Raw genomic sequence first — 24,618 nt, 5'->3', positions numbered from 1 at the left:
ATGTTGAGAATGTTTTTAAACGTGGTTGTTTAACATCAATTCTACTGAAAATGAAATAAAAATAGGATTTCGGAAGTAAGTATTTAGACGTAGAAGAAATTATTTTTCTGGTTTTGTGCTGTTAAAAGCCGCTTTGAGAGAGAAATCTCTAAGAGAGAACATTAAAGATTTTCTTCACAGTGGAGGTAGGTTTTTCTCAAATAAGGCTGTTCTGTGAAGAGGTAGTGGGAATGGTTGGAGAGCTTACTTGACTTAAAGGTGCATGTTTTTAAGTTCATTGATTTGTTTTCAGGTTTCGGGTCCATACCAAGAGTCATATCTTTGTTTAAAGTTTGTTGTTGACCATGGAAGGTTTGAAAAGTACAGTATGATTTTGGACATTTGCCATCATTGTTACAAAATGTACAACAGTACGTTTCGAGGATTAAAATCTGTCCTTTGTTCCTCTGACTATTTTTTCTTATAAACTTTTTATAGGACTACCAGGCTAAGTTATAGAAATACGTTTAATAATTAAGAAGTAGATGTAAGATGCATTAATACTGATAAACAATAAAAATGTGTAATTTCTAATAGCTACTAACTGCTAATATACCTAACCTATGAGTAGGCTAATATAACTTTCACTACTTCACTTCTATAAATTTCAAATGTGTATCATTATGCTTTTATGTATATATATATATATATATATATATATATATATATATATATATATACATTTATTTATTAATTATGTATTGTATTATTATGTATTTAAAATGCTATAAAGCAATGTTTAATATTAATGGTGTAATGTGATAAATCAAACTTTAAAATAAAGATTCTTTTACACCCATTATTTCTTTTATAATTTTAAAGCATTAACAGGTAAAAAAAATATTGTTTACCTTAAAGCCTACTTTATAAAAAATGTCATTGTAAACTTAAAACATGTATTCTATTTTTTACATTTATTTTTGATAAAACAATAAAAAGGTTATGATTATTTCAGTAAATCTATGTTCTAAGGCAGAAAATGCCTTGGCATTCTTGGCACTAGCCACCCATCAAATCATAGTTTTTTACACACATCATGTCCAAAAATATACTGGGATTAATGTATAGAATATATCACTCTATATTCGTGCTACAGTGTGGAGTGCAACTGAGTTAGTCTCACTTCACTACCTCGTTCCACTTTATACCACTCGATTACGGTTATATGAACATCTGCATCACTAAATCTCTGTTCACTAATGTACTGCTCTGTAAATGTTTGCAGCTCTGCCATGAGGCCATAGATCGGCTCAACTCGTACCAGGAGATGCTGCAGACTGTAACCTTGACAAACGGAGAAGAAGCCAATGACCAGCCTGGTCAGCTGACAGATGACATACTTTTCAAGCTGACTCTTGTTTCTCTTATGTGCACCCAACAACTTCAGAACAAAGGTGTGTAGACTAGCAGCTTGTCAGCTTGTACTTAACTGCATGTTCGGAATCAGAATATTCATTCGTTGACTGGCAAAGGAAATAATAATAATAAGTATAATAATTTATACACATTTAAACAGGTGATGGTAAATTTATGTTGATATTCCTGTTAAAGACAGTTATGCTTTAGAAATGCCATGTTATGTTGATAAGCTTTGCACTTAACAGGTCTGATTTTATTTAATTTTTCAGTTTATTTTACATAAAATCCAATCAATTTAACAACATCTTTACACCATAAAAATATCAGTTTTGCAATTTTTCACCAAGAAAAATAAATCTTTTCCCAGCCATAACTTGCTAACAAAGCGTATCACATATGTTTTTATGAACTTTATTCATTATTTTGATGAGAGAAAACCACCTGAGAAGTTTGTCAGGTTACTCATGGGACACCCTGTAGAAAATAACAAATTTTAAAAAGACATTTAAAAAGAAAACCTCTTAGGGGTTAATACTTTTGTAAAATAGTTCAACTTTACTGTAACTTGGCTTTATTAAACTATTGAAAATTAAATGTATTTATTGAGACATAAAGATCTGTTGTTTTAAAGAGAATTGTCAGAACAATATAAAGTATGCGGAAAAAAACTTTTAATTTAATTTGAAAATGTTCAGATAGTGTACCATGAGAATTATGTTTATTGTAGCTGAGATAAAGTAAACTAGATTAAAGATGGAACTGATTTTACATTATTTAATGATTGGATTCAAAAATGACTAATCTCATTTTACTTCATTAGTTTAAGATTTTTCCTAAGTGGTTTTATATAAAGAAATATTCTGGGTGGCACTAATTTACATGAACTGCTTATAGACAGTCAATTTAAACCCATACATTCATCAAACACTTCACAGAGTAGACATACGCTACAATAGTTTTAACTTAACATTTCAAAGTGGTTTTCTTTGAAGAGTGTCTTTTGAGAAGATGGCTTGGTAGAAATTGAACTGTTTGATAAATGTATGTGTTTAAAATTGTATGTGTCTATAAATAGCATGTGGCATGGTTGCAGGGTCTGACCAGATGAACATCGTGCTAGCGATAACGCTGGCGATGATGAACTACTTGATAGTGAAGGTGGTGGAGCGGCTGGAGGAGGTGCTGCCGCCACCCCAGGCACCTCCCCTGCCAGCGACCAATGGCCACAGTAAGCGCCGCAGACGACGCAGGCGCAGGCGGGACAGTTCAGAGCTATCGTCTGACATGAGCGATGGGGAAGTGGTGGCACTGACCTCGGACTCTGAGCTCAGTGAAGAGGAGCTGGTGTTTGACGCTCAGTCGTCCGACTCGGACAGTGAGTGTGACGAGAACGAGCAACAGGAGGAGGCTGAGGTAGTGGATCCACGCAAACTGCAGTTAGGGGAGACCCCTGCGGTGGCCAAGAGTACAGTGCTTGACCACATTGAACAACTCTGCCAGAACGGTTTCCTTCTTCAGACCATAAAGGTTGGCTTTACATATCAACTGTTTTTTCCTCACATTTTTATCATAAGTACTATTATGCTTCAGACATTCAACAAATATTACATTGGTTTGAAAAGCATGGGCTTAAACGTAATAGTGACAGAACAAAACCCGTCAAAATTGAGCATTCTAGGCTTTCAGTCAATGATTTTTATTCATCATTAAGCATTATACATGCAATAGATGTTGTTAGAATTTATAATATAGGCCTACAAATAATACATTGAATTATATGTTATGTCGTCATTATCATATTTACAATGCAAAATTAGAGAACATACGTAATAAAATCATATGGAATATCTTTACCAACAATAATAATTTGTAACAACAACCCTTTGGAGACCAATTTCCCGATATATTGGAGTTTCATAATAAATGCTTTTCATTCCTTCAATGAGCTAAGTCTGCGAGAATTGAGTTGAATGCATCGCCACTAGTTGCCTTCTATAAAAAACTTTTCAATTCATTATGAAACTAAGAAAGTGCTAGTAATAACATATATTGAAGTTTATTTTGGTCCCCTATAAGATAGAAAAACTCATCCAAAAATAGTAGCCTCGGAATAGTACCAAAGTACTCAGTTGCAAAGATATCTTTACATTGTAAATAGCATTATTTACGCTGTGTTACTTTATTTCTGTTTAATTTACGAGAAGAACAATGTACTGAACTAGAGTAGCCCTATCTGGAAAACATTTGCTTTAGTTCTCATAAGTCCAATTTTATCCATTCAATGTTAAAAAACTGTATTTTGGATTTTGTACAAAATGTAAATAAATATGTAATATTACTTACAAACTGAAAATTTTCATGAGATTCATACTTTTTGTAGTTCTATATAGAGATATTCACTGTTACAATACATAATGGCTTTATGCCTCAACATATTTTTATCCTGATAGCCGGTAGCGGTTTGAAACTATTTTTTCCAAAAATTTCAAATTTATAATACTTATTCTACTTATTCGTATAATATTTATAGAAACCTAACTTATAAAGTTATTACCATGGTTATTTTACCATCATGTTTCTAAGAAACTAGGCTACATTTTACAACTATAAAATTAATTTTTATTTAGTTTTAAATTTACTAATAAATGTTAATTATAACAAAAATGTTGGGTTTTTATGTAAAACAACATTAGTTTTAATTTTTTTTTTTTTTTTTTTCGCTATTAAAATTAATTATATTCTAAAAACTGAATATATATTATTGTTCAGTAACTTTTTGTCATGAAAAATAAATTATATTAAAATTTTTATTTGAACATTTATTTATTTTATTTTTAATTATATTTTGAGTACTCATCAAGTGCAGTTTTTCCATCAGTTTGCACGGGTCGCAGATTTTGTAGCATTCACACACAATTTGCATATAAAAACACAGAACTACACTAAAAAAATACACTGTAAAAATAAAATAAACAAATAAAAATTAAAAATAATAAATAAAAACTTCACAAACAAATGACATTGTTTCTATTTTGCAGGCTAGCCTTTAGCCTTGCAACAAAACAAAATTTTACAGAATATCACAAATAAATATTTAAATGGATTTTATAAAACTACTGTAATAAACTTTCAATAATATTGTCAGAAGTGCTAGCCGTAATTTTAGGCGTAACATAATCCTAGTATCAACACAAAATAAACACTGGTAATAGATTACAATTATTGAAAAAAGTAATATTTTCCTGCCATAGTTGGCACATCTGAACTCAAGAACAACTCTAAAGGTCTGCACAAAGCGTACTGGCATACCATCTAACGAGAAAAACTATAAATACTTTAAATAGTACAGTAGGAGTTTGGGATTTACTATTATTAGCACATTGGATTGAACTGAATATGTTGTACATACTTGAGAAAGGTCTTTTACATTAGTCCAAATGCTTAAAAAGGCAAGCATTTTTGCTCCATAAATAAGTGTTCACCATGGTATGTATATATCTCCTTCTTAATATATTGTCTATTCTATTTTTCCTCCACTGTTGTACCGTGGTTTTTAACCCTAGAACTGTTAATCGACATAATTATGTCGGTTAATGCCGCTTTTGTGGTGTTAACCATCAAAATTTTGTCGATCAAACATTCCCTCGTATAATTACTTTTTATAATATACTCCGGTAACGTATCGATATAATTCATGCACTATTGGATTCGGGAAGAAAAATGCTAAGGAACAGATGAGTTTTATTCCTCTTTGTATTATGGTTATGACGTAGCAAGCTTGTTATTTTGAATGTAAAAGAAAACGCGACGCCGTTTGTTGTGACCGCCATATTGCCGCTGCCGTTCTGTATCACTTTCGTGCCGAGCTGTGGATATTTGTAAGTTTTTAATAGTTTTACGCGTGTTTTAGTGTCGTATTTAATGTGTAGTGTGTTGTTTGATGTCGTAGTAGTGTAAACATATATATTTTAGAATAAATCAATTTCTATTTACTGAAATATGTTTGAGAAATTACCGGCTTTGTGTAGGCTATGGCAAAATGACTTGGCTAAAATTCATTTTACATAGTTTGTTATTGTTTTCACTTACTAAACGTTATTTATAGCACTCTTTTAGCTTTGAAGTAACTATTTATTTTTGGTAAATAGATAGTTTTCACAATAAAATACATATTTCCTGTAATTTTTTTGGTTATATATAATAACTGTTTGGGTTATTCTATATTTTTTCAATATCTTTAGTTATATTTATAGTTTTCTAACTACATAATATTTCCTATTACTTATAAACCATAAATTTATAAATTTTGATATAGTACAAGCTTTAGAAACTATTTTATATTTTGCTGAATGAAAATTTTTTCGCAAAATTTTTGAATAATGGCAAAATTTAACTTTTTTTACTTTTCAAAAAATAATTTATGGTAATTATTTCATTACTACTGTATATTCTATTTTATTCTAAGTAATAAAATATGCAAAATAACATGTATTCATAGATAAATGTATTAGCAAAACTTGTTTTACCAAAGTATTACGTGTACACCCGATTTTCAGAATTTACACACATCGCTGCTTTTTGTTCTATAGCTTTATGATGCTTTCATAAATGTGTATAATGTTTATGTTTTTCTGAAACTAGATAAAATTTGACACAGAATGGCTATCTCACTTATAAATATTTCTCACTATAACTTCATTTGCTAGGTATGGTCCCCCCCAAATTTAAGAAATATTTTTCGTAAATTTTATATTTGATTAAAAAAAAGTGTTTATTAGAAAATTTTTGATGGTTAATTTTACAATACAGTGCAATTCTACGTTTAATTCTGAACACAAAAATATATACTCTTATTTATATTGCTTTTTATTTTATATTTTTAATAATTTTTTTAAAAAAACCTTGCACGAAGCTCCAAAACAGCCCGACACTACAGGATGAAATGACCGCCAGTTCTAGGGTTAAATCATCTGACTGTATGTGTGTCATAGATATTGTAATATGAACTACCCCACAGGTGTGCCTGGACTGGCTCCTGACCAATGTGGAGGTTCTGAGGGCCTGTGCCCAGAGTGCCAAGCCGATGTTGGGCCGAACTGCACACTTTTTGAACCATCTGACTCAAGTCCCATTGCCACCCCCGGCCAGTGAACAGCCTGATGTCATTAACAATGGTGGGTCGATGCTTTTAATTCATCACTAAACCTAAGAGTCTTATACCATAACAATATTTGATTCCATTTTTTTAAAGAATAATGCCTTAGTGATAAAATTATTACAATAATAATGACTTTGTCTATTCCCAAACCAGTTCTCGGTTGCTCTTGTTATTAAGAATAATCTAGAATTTAAACTGGTAATATAATGTGGGTGTGTGAGTATAGAATTCAGCACTATTCAAATAAAATAATTCAAAATTCACGACTTATTCATTTTAAACCTGGTTTAGGATATGTTAGTGGTTTAAAAATGTATTACATCACCACTTTCCTCTGGAATTATCTTTGCTATTGCAAATAAAAAGTGAGTAATTTCATCTTTGTATTTTATACAAATGCATTTTTCATGTAACTTTTCCTAATATGTCAACAACACTCATACAGGTCTTTAAAAACATACTTGTATTATTTGTTCTAAAGCACATTTTACATGAAACAAATAAAGTGATTGATACATTGAGTACGTATTTCTATATTTTATGTCAGCAGCTGATAGGGAAAAACATTTGATCATTACAGATAAGGTATTGAAAATATTCAGTGAAATCTTTCATTTGAAGGTCACCAATTGTACAAATTTGTCATATTGGCATGCAAGATGAAATACTTCCCCAACCAGTTATTGTTGTTGCACAAATGTTATATTTCTACACAAGTAAACAGTTACTTGTTATGAACACACGCTAATGATTATACAATTCCAATAATGTAGTGAACGAAACAATATGAACAAAACGAAACGATATGAACGAACGAACGATATATGATATGAACGTGTTTCATTTGTTGAGAAAATCTGTTATGAGATTAACACGTTAACTGCCACCATAAAGAATTCTAGAGTTTCCTTTATTGCCAAAATTTTCTATACTCGTTTTCTATGTGATATTGTTTTTGTGGTGAATGTAACGGTAAATAAAAACGATTATTTTTCTTCCCGCTCACAGCCGATACGTCGTGAAGGGCGCACCAATTTATGTAACCTCACTTGCACTCTCTGCTTTCATTGTGGTTGTTCGTTACATAGTTGTAAGGTTGTTTATGTTAGTCTAAGATTTATTAAGTATCAGAGATGAGTGGAAACCTGGATATAAAGATGTTTTTGGACAAGCCAATGAGTAGATAGATATGGATTATGGTGAATTGGAAAATTATAGTGGATCTGAGTTTTCTGATTTGGAAGACATTGGAGATTTCATCACTGTCGATTCTGTATTTAGTACCGACGATGAAGATGCTATGGCTGAGATTGAAAATGCTGTTTTGTGATGACGAATATGGAGGTAGGCCTAGGTGGGAATTCTGATATGACTAACATCGGTGTGTGTGAATGAAAATAGTGGAAATGAAAATGCTGGTTTGAATGAAGACTCTATTAATGATCTTAATGAGATCCACGAGGCCTTAGATAATGAAGAAGGAAGGAGATCAAGGAAAAACTGCAAGTTTTGCTACAACAAGGCCTATGGGTGAGGGAGGTCGTCAAGCATCAAAAAATCTGAAGAAAGTGACAACTTTCTTTCAGCTGTGCCCAGGAAAGCCCTACCTCTGCAAAGACTGTTTTAAGAAAATCCGCAAGTAGATCTTAATCTGTATTACAGAAGTATTAATCCTCTTGTATGTATCCAACTAAAAATAAACTTTGTTTTTATAAATATTGAAATATTAGATAATAATTCAAATATAAACGCTTCCAAAATAGTTTTTATAATTTCATTCACAACGATAATAAGGTAAACGAAACGAGAATAATTAATAAAACAATATAATCACATAATACAATCAATTCACGAAAGTATAGAAGAAAAATATATCAGCAATTGGTAAAAAATAAATTTGCCAACCCGATCGGGAGATAAAAGTTTATAATGTTCCGCGGTGTTTTAGTGAACCTAAAAAATAACGAAAGAACTTCAAATGATGTTCTCTGTTGATTCTTGTATCTATTTAGAACATTTAGTCCACTGGTTTGCCACCAGAGCTAAACCGTAGCTGCAATAAAGTAAAATTATGTTATCGTCATGGTGAGGCCCGATCGGGTCGGCAGTGCATACTAGCAACAAAGTATTCGCCGACCCGATCGGGCCGGCATGGCATTTAATGTGTTAAAAGCAGCAGTTTTTCAATCTGAAGTCTTGCAGACTAAATGGCCAACTAACCTGTATTGCTATATATTTGTTTCTCTTGCCTAGGTATATTGGAGAACGAACGCACCCCCCTTGTGGAGGAAGTGAGTGTACGAGGACTAGTGGCTCTGAAACCAGCATATCAGCATATAGAGTGGACTCAGCTTAAGTCAAAATGTCTCACCCCAAGACAAGAGGTACTTTGAATTAAATTAATTGTTTATATTTTTAAACTGGCAATCGATATTATGTCAACATTATAATGTTGATCTGACACGCACCTGTTTTGACAGTTCATTACATAAGCCATCACTATCACCACTATTTACATACCATTTTTAACAGAAACAATTGCTGATTTAATGGTGAGTTTTTTTTGCTGATTTGACAACAATTATGTCCCTGTGACGTCATAAAACTTGCGTTTTGCTCAGAACGATCGTCTTCAACAAGCCATTTATTTAACTTATTTATCTGTTTTGGTTTCTTCATAAAAGGTATTTATTTAGAGAGATAGTGTCAACTACTTAAAAACAATAAATATAAATAATAATAAATTGGCTATCTCAGATGCAAAGATAATATTTATTACATTATTGCACTATACCAGGAAAAGTTTCACCACTTTTCATAAGTTACAAAGTTATAGTTAAAATTGTTGAATTATTTTTGCATAATTTTGTTTATATCATAATTATCTTCACAGTCCTGTAAAAATATAATGTACAAAAAATGTGAAATAAAATGTAATGTTATTTTACCAAATTTTTAAAAGTACGGGCACAAATACTTAAAAATGGTCTGCCAGTTCGAGAGTAAATGTTTTGTAAAATTATCAGCCATGTGTGCTGAAAACTATTCTTCACAACTTTAAAAGAGTTTTACCAGTTAAAGAGTTTAAATTTCAGAGAATCTTTTATTAGTGAAGTAAAGAAATGAAAAATAGTTATACTCTCCATCTTAAGAATGTTAAGTTCAGCTCCAGTTCATCTTCCACTTGGTGCAGCATCTGAAGTTTAACACTGTGACAGACTTGAATCCTAAAATCTGGAATCAACATCCATCAGAAGAGATCCAAAACAGTCGGCGAAGAAACTCAAAACAAAACTCTCTACATCGTTTCGACATCAGAGACACCTTAACTACAAACAAATGTTATAAAGATGAAGTGGTGTTCTCATTGTGTCATCACGATGAAGTGGAAGGTGAACTGGAGCTGAATTTAACATTCTTATTGAATCAACCCTTCCCACCATTGCTCTACGTTATGTATATAAAATCTCCATCTTTATTGATCCACAGGCCTATATCAGAGTATGTAAGCTGGTCCAGCTGGGAAAACGTCTGGCCAGCTCTGGAGGTTCAGAAATAACATACGACCAGACCAGAAAATGGTTCCAGCTCAATGCTTCAGAGCCACCCCCAGAATGCAATGTGCAGGTTTGTACAGTTTGGAGTATTTTGTGTCTTAGAAAAAAAAATAGGTTTTAAGGATTCAATGGATTTATGTTATTGAGTTTTTCTTAACAGTTTGATATATTTAAAAGCTTTTTATGAACTCACTGTATAATCTGTCTGTTAATCAATGTTGTAATTGATTTAACCCTAGACTGGGCAAAATAGCCTGCAAGGGTTTTATGAACAGTGCTTTTTCATACAATATTTTATTCTCATACACTTTATTATATAAGTATAAATATACACATAATAATATCCTGGTGTTCTTATGTAATTCATTTCAATTTTAGAAACAATTATATTGGCATATAAATTTCTAATAAATATTGATTAGTAGTCTGGGCCGTCCATTTTTTCTTATAGTATCTAATTTTCAAACTTTAGTATGATGTTGAATATATTATTTTGGAAGGTTTTGGTTTTATTTTTTTCAATAATAAATTCACGTTTTCAATTGAGTTGTAATGTCATGTACTTTTTCCTTTTTACAAATTCATGCAATTACCATAAAAAATATATGAACCTCTTGGGGTCCATAGGCGAACTCAGTTCGACATCTGTTAAAATTGTAGATATTGTGAAAGGGTTTTTATAACTAGTCACAAGTTATCTTCCTGTATGGTTTCACTTCCAGCATTAATACGATGCATAGTTGGAAACCTGCGTAGTGACCCACGAATTGTAGCGAATTGTTGCTGCTGTTTGGTTAAACATTTGTTTTGAAGTCGTTTGTTTAGGAATAGATACAGATTTATTATGATTATTTAGTTGTCAACGAATAAACATGTCAAGTAAGTTTTCATTTTCAACTGAAATGACGTTAACGGCGATGCAGTTGTTTTGCACGATGAATACATTGAGTATGAATTGTTTTATTTTGATAGTGACGATGATGATTATATTGATCCTGATTTTGCTATTTTTGAGGAAAAAAGTGTTGTAAGTGACTGTGATTTAGATGAAGATGTTGCTGACAACCTTCAGCACCAAGTAGAGTTAGGTCTAGGCTCACCCAAACCTGGACTCCATCCTAACTCGTGTTTTGACAAGTATTGTACTACAATAAAACCATAAAGATTAGGCAAAGTTATGCATAACCTAAGCATAACAGGTAGATGATACTTATATTTTGTAAATAGGTCCAGACAGTAAATTTTCTTTTTGTTCATTTTTAACTGTATGTACAGTTCAAATAAGCCATCTTTATAGTAACGACTTGTATATTTTTAATTTTATTGACTATCGTATCAATATAATATTCAGTTTTGAAGTGACAAAGAACCCAAGTAATATGTGTAGGCCTAACTATGTTTCAAGTAGCCTACTTTGTTCAAAAGAGCACACCAACTAATCCACTTCTACATTTAACCAATGTAATTAGTACTACATACTTTAATCAAATATGTTGTTTGTATAATACAGTGTACATTTTTCAAATGAAATGTTTCTTGAGCCAAGAACTTAATTATGAAGGTATTTAGAACATGACTAATACTTATAATACTGTAGTTGCTTCCTTACAGTTTTGATGAAAAGAAATTAAGTGCCGTAGGTAAAAAACCTAAACAAAAATTTGATTTTACTTTATTTTTAAAATTAAAAAATAACAACTACAAAATTTATTTTGCATTGCTTAACCCATTGCGGATCGTATTGTTTTGGCGCGCAGGCACCAGTGGGCACGAATTAATTTACGGTCAGCAGCCGCACGAACAGCAATGGTGCGCCACATTGTATCGCTCGCTATTGTATATTAGAAAATTCAGCTGTGAAGGTATTCGTTCAGATGGAACACGGGGTATCCGTGATGTAGGAACGATAACACGCGAGCAAGGTTCCGGGGTGGCAGGGATGATGTCTGAATCATAATCTAAATAAAGCGGCTCGGGCAAAGCGATTGCAACATCCGGGCCATTGTCTAGACTAAACTTGCCAACATGTACGTCTGCGTCGTTTCGTTCTGTGTTACTAACCTCAAAAGTATTATATTAACAACTGAGGATAACACCCAATCAGAAGCGCTAAAAAGCAGAGAGTAAACTCATATGAATGATTTTTCAACTTTGACATACAACTGCGATCTGTAGGATATTTATAAAACTTTTGAAAACTCTAAACGTATACCGTTGTTAAACACTCTTAGTTGACAAGTGAAGACGATCGCCCGATCTATCAGATATTAATAGAACTATTTGGAGCGAAACTTAAAAGCAGACCGCTTTTGCGACCTGAGCTCGTGCCGTTAGTCCCGGCCGCAGCGTGACGAGCCCAGCTCCGTCAGTGATCCGCAATGGGTTAACTTTTTACGATATTGGTACGAGGTTCTTCCTTGAAAAAAGAGAGTTTACTATTTATTAGTTTTTAGTGACATGTACATAGGAATATTGAAATATAGGCATATGGACTTGAAATTAATTGGACCTGATGAGTTCACCTGAAAATTCAATGTGTATTGAATATGACTTTGACTCACATGGGTGTCTGCATGTGTGTTAAGGGTTGAGCCCATAAGGCAGTGGGAATATGAATAGATGTTAGTCACTGCCTAGTTCTGCAGACAAAGGTTTTGTAGCTTTGTGCAGATCATAGACAAGAAAATGTTACAATAAGTTTATTTGTTGTGAATCCATACAACAAATAAACGTACGTTTAGAATTTACTAAGAAGTACTATAATTTATTATTATTATATAAATTTTACAACATTAATTTTATTTGATTTTTTTTTATTTTTAGTAAAATAACTATTAGTCTAATTATATATTATTTGTAGATCAAAATTGTTGTATAAAAAAATAATATTGTACTAAAAAGCCAAAAAATGTATTTAAAATATTTAGACATGTTTTTAAGCAGATTAAAAAAGGCTAGTTTATTTTAGATTCATAAAGTAATAAAAATGTGTAATATTGAGCTAAATCAAAATAGAAAATAATTATAAAATTCAAAACACAACATTTTAATTTAAAACATCCGAAACCAAGCAGGCAGGGAGGTTATACCGTAGCCTCCCTGTAATCTGGTCACCTTAAGTATGCAGGCCTGACAGTATAAACCGATGAGCTCTAAACTCATTATATTACAGTTTCCCAAACATAGATGTATGAGCTAATAGTTAAACTCTATTTCTAAAAACAGGAAAATCTTCCACCACGAAACTCTTGACGATCTGAAGAAGGATTCAAGACTGTACAGGAATAAATAACAACTTTTCACATTATAACGATCAACCATTTCCAAACAATCATGACCAAGTGACCAATTAAATGATATCAATATTTTAAAAACAGAGACCGGTTAAGAGAGAGCTACTGTATGTGGTTGCCATTTGTTGGGTGAAAACAAAAATACATTTAGTATTTTCTAATATTATTGCCTAATGATTGGTACAATTGTTCAGCCCGAAAATGACATCAAGACAAAGAAGAACAAGCTGATGAGCCAGCTGTGGCTGAAGGACGAGGTGCAGAAACTGGAGTCCAAGATCCGCCACACATCTCCTCTCCCCCCCTATCTTGTGCTAGACTGTGATGCTCTTACCTACCACATCACTCTCGTCAAACAACTTGTCCACTCCAAGAAGTTCATCATTCTGGTACCATCTATTGGTGAGTGAGACTTAAAACATTTGATTTATACAGTTTCAGTTTTATTTTAAGGGCATGCTGATCCTTTTAGGCTTATTTTTATTGTCTTTACAATCTACAACGAGTAGTTCTTCTAGGTCAGGAAGTTCTCTTTCTGAAAGTCTTAAAGGAGGAGTCGGATACTATATAAAGTGGTCTCATTACTGTTTTTACAATACTAATACAGTAGAGTCCCGTTAATCCGACCTAATTGGGACCAAGGCCTATTCGGATTATGTGATTGTTCGGATTAGCCAGAATTACAGAAAAATACGGTTTTAAACTTGAGAATGGGTCTATTTTGTTATAGAATTATCAACATTGTTTATTAAAACATGTTTTCTGACTGTTGCATTGTATTTCTTGACAAATAAACGTGTTTGCGAATACTAAGCACATTTACCGTATTTAGTGTGAGAGTTCTATTGTCAAGCAATGTGAGCGTACTGGATATTGTACGGGTCCACGCGCTACGGTTCAGACTGTACTCCCCCTCCCACGGCGCGGCGTGCCAAAAATACACACACTGACTCATAGAATAGCCGCACATTGCACTGTAGTCTGCAGTGTGTCGTCTGTCATCTCAGTGCAAACCTCGATTCCACCGTTGTGATTATTTGCGTACTAAAAGTGTGAGAGCTGATTGTTATGGCAAGTAAGCGAAAGCATACTACCGTCACTCTTAAAGACAAGCTAGACGCCCTACAGTGTTTAGATAAGGGTGAAAGTGTGACTAAATTGGCAACAGAGTTTAATGTTGGCAAATCTACAATTTGTGATTGGAGGAAAAATCGTGCAAAGCTTGAACAATATTTTGCTACTTCTTCTGGCCAGGCTCTTGAAAACAGACAAACAGTGAAGCAATCCCAGTATGATAAAATGGATGAAGCGCTTTTTGTTTGGTTTTCCCAGGAAAGGGAGAGAGGAACTCCTTTAAGTGGGCCTATTGTTCAAGAAAAGGCAATTCAATTGAATGAATTAATGAACAGCTGTGAATGTTTTCATGCTAGTACTGGGTGGCTAGACCGATGGAAGAAGCACCATGGAATACGACAGTTGATAATTACAGGAGAACAACTTTCATCTGACCACGATGCAGCAAGGGAATACGTGAGTACATTTGAAACTTTGATATTGGGTGGAAATTATTCTCCACAGCAAATTTATAATGCTGATGAAACCGGCCTCAACTTTAGAGCACTACCTACAAAGAGTTTGGCGTCTAAAGAAGAAATCCATGCTCCTGGTTTTAAAATGACCAAAGATCGAGTAACAATAATGACATGTTCTAATGCTGCTGGTAATCACAAGCTTCCACTAATGTTGATAGGGAAATCTGCTAGACCTAGAGCTTTCAAAAATGTCAATATGAACTCATTGCCAGTTTATTACAGGAACCAGAAAAAAGCGTGGATGAACGGACAGTTGTTTAAACAATGGTTTCATGACGAGTTTGTACCCCGTGTCCAACAATTCAGTAATGACAATGATTTACCCCCACGTGCTATTCTCTTGATTGACAATGCGCCATCGCACCCAAATACCGAAGAACTTTCTAGTGGTGAAATTAAAGTATCATTTTTACCTCCAAATGTTACAGCCTTATTGCAGCCAATGGACCAAGGTGTGTTGCAATCACTGAAACTTAAATACCGTAAGCAGTTTTTGCGAACCCTGATTGAAGATGAAACAGTCTCTTTGGTTCAAAAAATAAAACAAACTAACATCAAGGATGTTGTGTATTGGATTGCTGATTCTTGGGTGAACATTACAGACCAAACTTTGAGGAAGTCTTGGACAAAACTGGCGTACCCTTGCGTTCCAAGACAACCAAGCAGACAACGATAGAGAAAATGTGTTACGGCTAGTTCAAGCAATTCCTGGTTGCGAGAAAGCAGATGAAACAGACGTCAATGAATGGATGGTAGCAGATGGTGCGTGCTCCGAATTCCTAACTGATCACGACATAGTTGCGGCAGTCACTCAAGAATCAATCGAGTGTGAGGAGGAAGGAAGTGACGACGAGAACCTGGGTGATAAAGGAGAGTTGGTGCCACACGCAGACGGTGCAGCAGCGCTTAACCTTGCACTACGATACTTAGAGCAACAGGCTACTGCTACACCTGCCGATATCATGTTTATGACACGATGGCGAAACTACGCGTCATCCAATAGACTCTCTTCAATGCGACAGAAGACAATAACTGAATTTATGTCTTTTAACAATTAATATTGTACTCAATAATAATATCAGTACTGTACGTCCAATTTTTGTTTGATTTCACTTCTTAATACAGTAATTTAACTCATACTTAACCTATAAGTTTCAATTTGGTACTGTATTTAACTTCATTATTTATGTACTGTACCGTACACAATTTGTCTTAATAAAATACTGTATGTCTATTTAATTAAAGTTTTCTTTGTTTATGTACGAAATGATGCACCTATTTTCATTTTTTAAGTAATTAGTTCCTATAACTGTTCATTATCGTTATAAATAATTCCTCCTGGATCTGTTCGGATTAACCGACGTTTGGATTACACGTGTTCGGATTAGCGGGACTCCACTGTATGTTTATGGATAGACTTATCCCATGTTGTCATATGTGACTCATAGGTGGCCACTCAAAACCTCTTTACAAATTCCCGGTTTTCCCAGTCAAACATTTCTGATTCTTTAGTCTATTTTCAAACAAAATAAACAACTGTAATACTATATTTAACCCTTATGCCGAGTGGTAAGGTGAAGGTTTGCGGGATAGCTTTCTCCAACAGCAAAGCTCTTGTTAACCCTTTGCGATCGGTCGTCGACTATTGGTCGACCGCGGCAGTTTCGCTGAACGCTCGCATGTCGACAATAGGTCGACCGGATAATGTCACTGCTTGTTTGGCCATTTCTAACCTATTGCTGTTCGGTATTTGAGTTATTCAGTACTTTGGACTTCTATTTTGGTTACGTGAATGCTACGTAGATCTTTATTCACGATATAGGAGGCATTGGAAGTGAAAATAGAAGACCAATACAACTGACATCTGCACTTGCGCCGTATTTACAAATATGGCTGGTCCAAGTACAAGTTTTACTGACAATGACGAAATATTAGATGAATTAGATGATTGTGATAGTATTTTCAATGAAATTAGTATCCAAAATGAAAAACAGATTATTGAAGAAGACCATGATAGTGATTGTGAGTTGAATCATAGTGAAAATTCTTCTGAAAACATTGTGGTAAATGACGGTAACCTAGACGACAAAAGTGATGTGTTTGGATTGGAAACTTTAGGTAATGATGGGGAAGAATTTGATCAATTCGTGGATAATGTGATAGAAGTAGGACAAGGAGATGCAAATAATAGAGGTAGACTACAAACTAGTAGACTAAGAGGAAGAGCTAGACATGTTACCCAAAGTAGTCCTAGGGCTGGAACAAGGCAAAATTATAATATATAATGTATTTAATATAATATAATGAATAACATGTATCTGATGAGATCCCAGTGCCTTTTCACCTGTATTCATGTAATTTTGGTTTATTACATATGTATAAAAAAATAAAAATTATGTTTTTATATTTTTTACTTCTTTTTTATATTTTTTAAATGTTACTTAAAGTTATAAAAAAATACTATAAAATAATGTAAATATTCTTTTTAGGTTATTTACATTGATATATAAAGAGAAAAAAATAAAAAAGTTGCAGAAAAAGGGATTTTAAAATTGCATTTGTGTATTGTCAAAGAACTGTAAACTAACAGAAATTAAATACGACCTGAGGACAGTCTAAGCAATTTTTATTGAGACCTCAAAGGGTTAAAGATTGGGAAAAGAGGATAAGAAACATTAATTGGAGTAGAGCCTCAGGATTAAGACTATCCAAAATGTTTATCTCTCCTTACGCTAAAGGGTGGGTGGAGCTCTCTTGGATCAGAGTAAGGAGAATATAAGACTGATATTAGGGTTGTTGACTGTACATGGCCCCATAAGGAAACATCTTATGAGGGTGGGCCTTAGCCAGGCTGACGAATGTAGACTCTGTGGAGAAGAGGAGGAATCAGCAGAGCATGTTTGGTTAGATTGTCCTACCATCTTAGAAACTCGGAAAAGATCCTGGGAGCATATCTCCTCAGCCCCAAGGATATCAGAGAACAGGAGCCCTCAAATCTGATAGGCTTCTGCAAAAGCCTTGGACTTTTAGGACTAAGCGCGGGGACAAACCGTCCTTTTCCCTCAGAACAAGGAAATAAATCAGTAAAAAAAGGTGAAGGTTTATCGTCACCAGCTGTATTTGCAGGAAATGCCAAAAAGCAAGTTCTGGAATAAATATCTTGTAAACACAGCATCTATTGTTATCCTATATCTCATTGTACTTATGTTTTTATTGTTCGACATGATAAATTTAATTTATCTTTTATCAAATCGATTAACCCTTCACACCCCACTAATAAATCCATTAACTTACCTATAACGCCAAGGCAAGTAAAAGATTTTGTTTCTTTAAGTTCAAAGCTAATTTTTATTATAGCTAAATTATAAAAGGTAAAAGGAAAAAACTATAAAACAGGGCATTTTACTTAAAATTAGTGTATTTATTGATAAAAATAAAAAAGAACTATTTACAGACTGCTTATTTTAATTTAATTTCATTGTAAAATGTAATTTACTGAAAAATTTAATTATATTTTACTATGAAATAAGATAAATATTTCAAACTAATCACAACACAATGACACGATGATAAGAATCACACAAGAATAATGAGATATATAGTAGACGCGAGCGCTCGTGCACGCTCATGACAGCCAAGAAAGCTGTAATGCATACCACGTTTGGTTGTGGCTCTGTAGGAGACGCAGAACTGACGAGCAGGTTGTTTATAAATACTTTCTTGGCCACGATAAGCACAGAAAGTGCACCGTGCATTTCGAAAGCCTTTCGTTAACTAAAAAACTCTCCAAGAGATATAATCCGTAACATCGGATATAACTGTAACAATGTACACAATGTAACTGTGTAACAAAATGTTATACAGTTATATCCGATGTTACGGATTATAACATTTTGGTCAAAGTCTACCATTCTAATATATCCGTCTATGGCGTGGGAAGGGTTATTGGTTTTGTTGTTTCTCCACAAAATGTGTATTATTAAAATCTGTTTTTATGTAATTTATTTTTTAAGTGAATGTAGGGTAAGGCACAATGTAATTGAGTAAAGATTATAATTATAATCAACAAAAAGACTAATTGTCATCCAGAATAAAATTACACTAAGGTGTTATTGTAGTAGATCAGATTAAGGGTGAAGGAAACAGGATTTTTCCTAACATTTACCATCGTTCAGTGAAACAAAAAATCACAAAAAATTACAATTATTATTAATTCATATTTTTTATATTCAGCTTAATTGACAGTGTGTTCTCAAAGAGAAAATGTATCTCTGAAGACATAAAAACTACTCTATTAATATATAAAAATCCTGAGAATCTATTCTAAGAAAAATAAATCAATATTGGAATGATTAAATGGTGTTGACATTGAAAGCCCTTCTCTAAAGTCTTATTTTCTTGTAAGCTTACAAGTTCATTGTGGTGAAATATATTTGTGAAATAGTCTGATATCTGTCTGTCCTGCAGTGGTGTCATCCTTGGATGAGCAGAAGCGAGTGAGCCGACGGGCTCGAGACACGATCCGGTGGCTAGAGGCTCAGTTCCGTCAGGGCAACCGGTTCCTGAGAGCTCAGCGAGCTAACGAACACCTAGCCTTGCCACTCATCAAGTACCCTAAGAAGAAAGATAAAGAAGCATGGTACGTAGGTTTGATACCGATATAGTCACCTAGAGCTCTGTAAATCAAAGAACTTTTGACTATTGACTGTAATGTAAAGCATTATTATGGTGTCTTCTGTTTTCATTCATTTTTATCTGAATGATAGTACTGGTTTTGGTTGAATGTTACAAATATTTGGTTCAGTTGTAACAAATACTAATAAAAAATCATCATTAGAGTAAAGTACTCTCAGTAAATAAAAGTTGTCAATCCGAGCGCCATTTAACCATCTTGTAACAGAGCACCTTGAATGTTGCAAATAATTGGTTCAGTTGTAACAAATACTAATAAAAAATCATCATTAGAGTAAAGTACTCTCAGTAAATAAAAGTTGTCAATCCGAGCGCCATTTAACCATCTTGTAACAGAGCACCTTGAATGTTGCAAATAATTGGTTCAGTTGTAACAAATACTAATAAAAAATCATCATTAGAGTAAAGTACTCTCAGTAAATAAAAGTTGTCAATCCGAGCGCCATTTAACCATCTTGTAACAGAGCACCTGGCGTCCTCCCTGTAGTGTTTGTCATACTTTCAACTATTGACAGTAATGTTTCCTTGTAACATGCTGTTACTTTGCTCTCTGCTTCTTTCAAGATTGAATGCTTTTTGTATTCAACAAGAATTATAATTAAAAAACTATTTATGTTCTAAGAAATGTATTTGTATTACGCATTTTACGTGCAGTTCACATTTTATTTGTAAAATATGCTAACTAACCCATTGGCTACCAATGGAGTATATTGCTTGTCATCAGTTAGCATTGGTGTAAATGTTTCAAAGTGCCTGCACATTATAAACTGCAATCAATCACAAGACAAGTTGTGTATATTAAATAGCCAAACACTTTGAAGGCAATAAAGCCTGAGTGTTAGACCACTTTATAATAAAGTACATGTACGGGTAGCAAGCATCTTATATTTGTTCACAAAACATGTCAGCCTACCAAAAATTTAAAATCTTCCATAATTTAATTTATAAATATGAGCAGTAATAACCATCATATGTAATTTTTATTATTTCAGTATTTTCTTGATCAGAAAATCAGCAATGGTACAAAAAATACTAACATCTAAGTAAATTACAATGACTATAATTATACACTTTTTAACAATTTTCTTGATCGTGGGAAGAAAACAAACTCAACAATAGCATCGGAAATATAATTCACTTGAGCCAGAAGTGCTCATACAGGTGCAAAACCTACAAAATTGCGTGCAAAGCCGTGGGTAACTGCTAGTTATGTATAAAATGAGACTAAGTACAATGCCATATGTCGACATTTAGTAACAGAATAATAAATATTTGAAAAGCCAATCTAGTCACTCCTCAGTACTTTTTAGAAATACCTGCTGGCGGATCATATCGATTCTTGGCACTCAAAAGGTTAATAAAGTACAACTTTAATGTCATATGGCAGTTTAAAATTTTTAATTTGTTCTCAATCAATCAAATATCTTTATTCATCTGAATACATCAAGTGTACAAGAATAGTGTCAAAATGCCATCATACATATGGCCAATCTTATTACTAAAAATATTTGCTAGTTTGGTCTTTTTAATGACATGAATTCCTCCAACGAGTATAAACTAAGGCTTATAATATACTTTTTTAATTTGGCTTTAAAAATATTAATATCATTTTCCTTTAGAATATTTTCATGCAAACGCCTTAAAAATACTTTTCCAATGTAATTCGGTTTCTTTTTATATAACTCAAGTCGATGGTGCTCTGTTATTATAGTATTTTTCCATCTGGTGTTGTGAGGGTGTATGTCATTAATTACACTTGAATCAGTTTTTACAATTAAGATTGTTTCATATATGTACATTCCATATACAGTCAAAAGTTCTAATTTTGTAAAATATTCCTTCACAGAATCATTATTTTTCAGACTTAACATAATACGAATCCCTTTTTTCTGTAGCTGAAGTAGTTTATCCAAGTTTTTTTTTTTATGTTGAACCATATAGACTTATTCCAAAGTATATGTGAGACTGAACATGTGCATGATAGACAGATTTTAATATTTGGTGATTACATAGATATCTCATTTGTCTAAGTGCATAAATTCCTGAGTTAACTTTACTTATTACATGTTTTACATGGTCGTCCCAACTAAGGAACTTATCAATTTTCAGCCCTAGAAAATTTGTTGTATTTACTTCTTCAACTAAATCCGTATTATATAGTACCCTTGGTTTGTCAGTATTTCCATTCTGTTTTGTAGCAAAGGCAACAAATTTAGTCTTTTCAATATTTAAAGTCAGATTATTTGTTTTTAGGAATTGGTTAACTAATGCCAATTTTTGTGCTATATTCCGCTCTAGTTCTTGAAGAGTTTTTGCAGAAAATTTTAAATTTGAGTCATCAGCAAATAAGGTTAAGTATTGGTTTTTATTATTGTTTATTATTTGTGGCATATCATTTATGTAACATAAGAACAGGATTGGACCCAATATACTCCCTTGCGGTACTCCAAATTTTATTAACTTACTTTTTTGGTATTGTTGGATAAAACGTGATTTGTTTTCATAAAAAAGACAAATATCTGCTTCTTTAATATTGATTCCTATTTTCTTTGTACCATAAAATGTGACATCATACTTTGCAAGTTTTGATTTTGTGTCAGTCTTGTCAATAACAGCTGGCCAGTATTGAAATCCCTTAACCTTTGCAAAAACTCTGTCCCCCCAATTTAAATTTATTTTCTGTTAAATTACTCATTTTGTAATGATTTAATGTATATTAAATCATTTAGTTTAATAAGATACTATAAAACTGAAGTAAATAAAATGTATTATTTGAGTTACTTCTCAGGATGAAATGTAAAGTATAAATGTCTGGCAATCTATTGTGTAATAGTAAATTGTTCTTATAAAACTCAGTGAGCAGATTGTACAGGTGGTCAAACAATGAGTCATTGATTAGCAGTAGTTCTAGCAGTCTGAAGGTCAGGCCGCCTTATCTTATCTCTACTATCCTTCTCTTGTTCACATAGACCCAAACACTTCTTTAATTATTTTGAAATGTTCATATTACTTTACTTCCACACTGCAAAGTGTTAAACTAACTACTTACAACTGTCAGATTTTACTCACTTAATACTTTGATATAAAATTTAACTCTAAAAGATTATTTAAAACCACTGAAATCCTCAAAAAAATAGGGAGCACTACATGCACATGTTCTACTCATTCATGTTTCAGTGTAACAGTGTAACAGTTCAATGTAACGCTTGCCTGTTCTAAGCATCATCCACACAATGATTTCCATTGAAAAATGAAAAATTAATTTTAATGATATATTAACCAATTAACTTTACAATGATGTATAATATGTAACAGCTACTACACAACAGAAATATATTAATATTGTTGTGGCCATGTGGTGCTGATTGATGACATGTAATTTGACCAAGAGACTATAAATATAGTGTAAGTTGTTGTGATTCAACTGCTAATTAACTGAAGTCAAGCCTAGCCAACCAATGAGAAGCCATAGAATGAGAGCTATATTTGCTCCCAAGGCACCCCTCACCAGCTCTAGACTGTGGCTTTGTAAAGTTAACTGAAGGTTAATTATAATCTAATCATTTTATTCAAATCTAATGAATATATTTGCATTTTTATAAAGGATTCTTCAAGTAGACATTACCACAACCTAGTAAAAAAACTCACCATATCAGAAAGGTATTTTGTTATTATTTAACATTTAGTTAATAGAATGGGCTTTAGTAAAATGCTAAATTGAACATATTGGAGAAGGGCTTATTTACTACATAAATAATACAACATTTTTTTGTTAAAAAAAGAAACATTTTTCCAAATGATTACTTAATTTACTTTAAATGCAAACTACAGAGGAACTGTTGAACATGCAGTTAGTTATATGAGGGCCATTTTTTTCCCCCATCCTCCGATCTCACGTTATGACGGCCAGACAAGTGGCAGGTCCGCAGTACTCGATCGTGCATCTTTCCCACTCCAACAAGTAGGCCGAACTGACACTCACAATGAAGGAGGCCAAGAACACGAGTTTGTCGCTACAGATGGTCTTGTGAAACGAGTTGACAAAGTGCTTAGAGAAAACCACAGCTTCAGAGTACAATTTTTCTTTGGAATTTCCAGAAGTATCAATATCTTCTCTTTACTCTAGTTACATTTAGGCTTAAAAAAGTTGGTGTTTGCTGGCTGACAAAAGTTGTTGACTGACACCCACAAAACTCGCTGAATAGCTCTTGCTTTAACATTCCTGGAGTTGTTCCTTGAATTTAACATTTAAGCATCTTTAAACTTTCGACACTATTCTTGCACATCATCACTCAAAATGTTTTCTCTAATGGATTTGTGCTGCATTTCCTTCTCTTGCTTCTCAATTCACGTTTAGCAGGAGAATCAATAGAGGCGGCCATGTATATGCGACTGCAGCTCAGTGCAAACTGGCTACTTGAATTCGGCAGTGACTAATGTTATAGTGAAGATGCAAAATCAAATACTGCGCACACCGCTGAACTGCCACTTCTCTGGCCGTTAAAGCGTAAGGTCGGAGGTTGAAAAAAAACTGCATCCACACATTTGGTCGTCAAGTGAAATGAAATTTAAAATTGTACTTAATTAATGTCAAAGCGTGCTTCACATAATTACATGGTTCAGGAAAAGTGATATTGATGCAGTGCTTGTGTTGTGTTACAGGATGTTTTTTAAGTGGCGGAATGCTGCCACTACCTGAGCCAGCAGAGTGGCACGCGGCCACAGAAAGACATTCTGGTCACTCTTCTGACTGTCAGCCACTCTCTAATGCAGTGCTTGTGTTGTGTTACAGGATGTTTTTTCAAGTGGCGGAATGCTGCCACTACCTGAGCCAGCAGAGTGGCACACAGCCACAGAAAGACAGTCTGGTCACTCTTCTGACTGTCAGCCACTCTCTAATGCAGTGCTTGTGTTGTGTTACAAGATGT

At 33.4% G+C, this 24,618-nt stretch overlaps 1 protein-coding gene across 2 annotated transcripts in view; it reads left to right on the top strand.

The window, feature by feature from the left end:
* Window positions 1-24,618, top strand: part of LOC124366448 (protein SMG5-like) — an 82,007-nt gene that overhangs the window by 36,785 nt on the left and 20,604 nt on the right. For both annotated transcript variants that reach the window (XM_046823013.1, XM_046823014.1), the window contains exons 8-14: window positions 1,265-1,433; window positions 2,492-2,925; window positions 6,416-6,572; window positions 8,810-8,940; window positions 10,046-10,183; window positions 13,601-13,808; window positions 19,466-19,637. In XM_046823013.1, coding sequence (XP_046678969.1) covers window positions 1,265-1,433; window positions 2,492-2,925; window positions 6,416-6,572; window positions 8,810-8,940; window positions 10,046-10,183; window positions 13,601-13,808; window positions 19,466-19,637 — 1,409 coding nt within the window. The remainder of the gene's footprint in view (window positions 1-1,264; window positions 1,434-2,491; window positions 2,926-6,415; window positions 6,573-8,809; window positions 8,941-10,045; window positions 10,184-13,600; window positions 13,809-19,465; window positions 19,638-24,618) is intronic.

The sequence above is a fragment of the Homalodisca vitripennis genome, chromosome 7 (assembly GCF_021130785.1).
Source record: "Homalodisca vitripennis isolate AUS2020 chromosome 7, UT_GWSS_2.1, whole genome shotgun sequence".
Taxonomy (NCBI): domain Eukaryota; kingdom Metazoa; phylum Arthropoda; class Insecta; order Hemiptera; family Cicadellidae; genus Homalodisca; species Homalodisca vitripennis.
The sequence above is the reverse complement of the archived record's forward strand: the minus strand, read 5'-3'. Positions and strand labels throughout refer to the sequence as shown.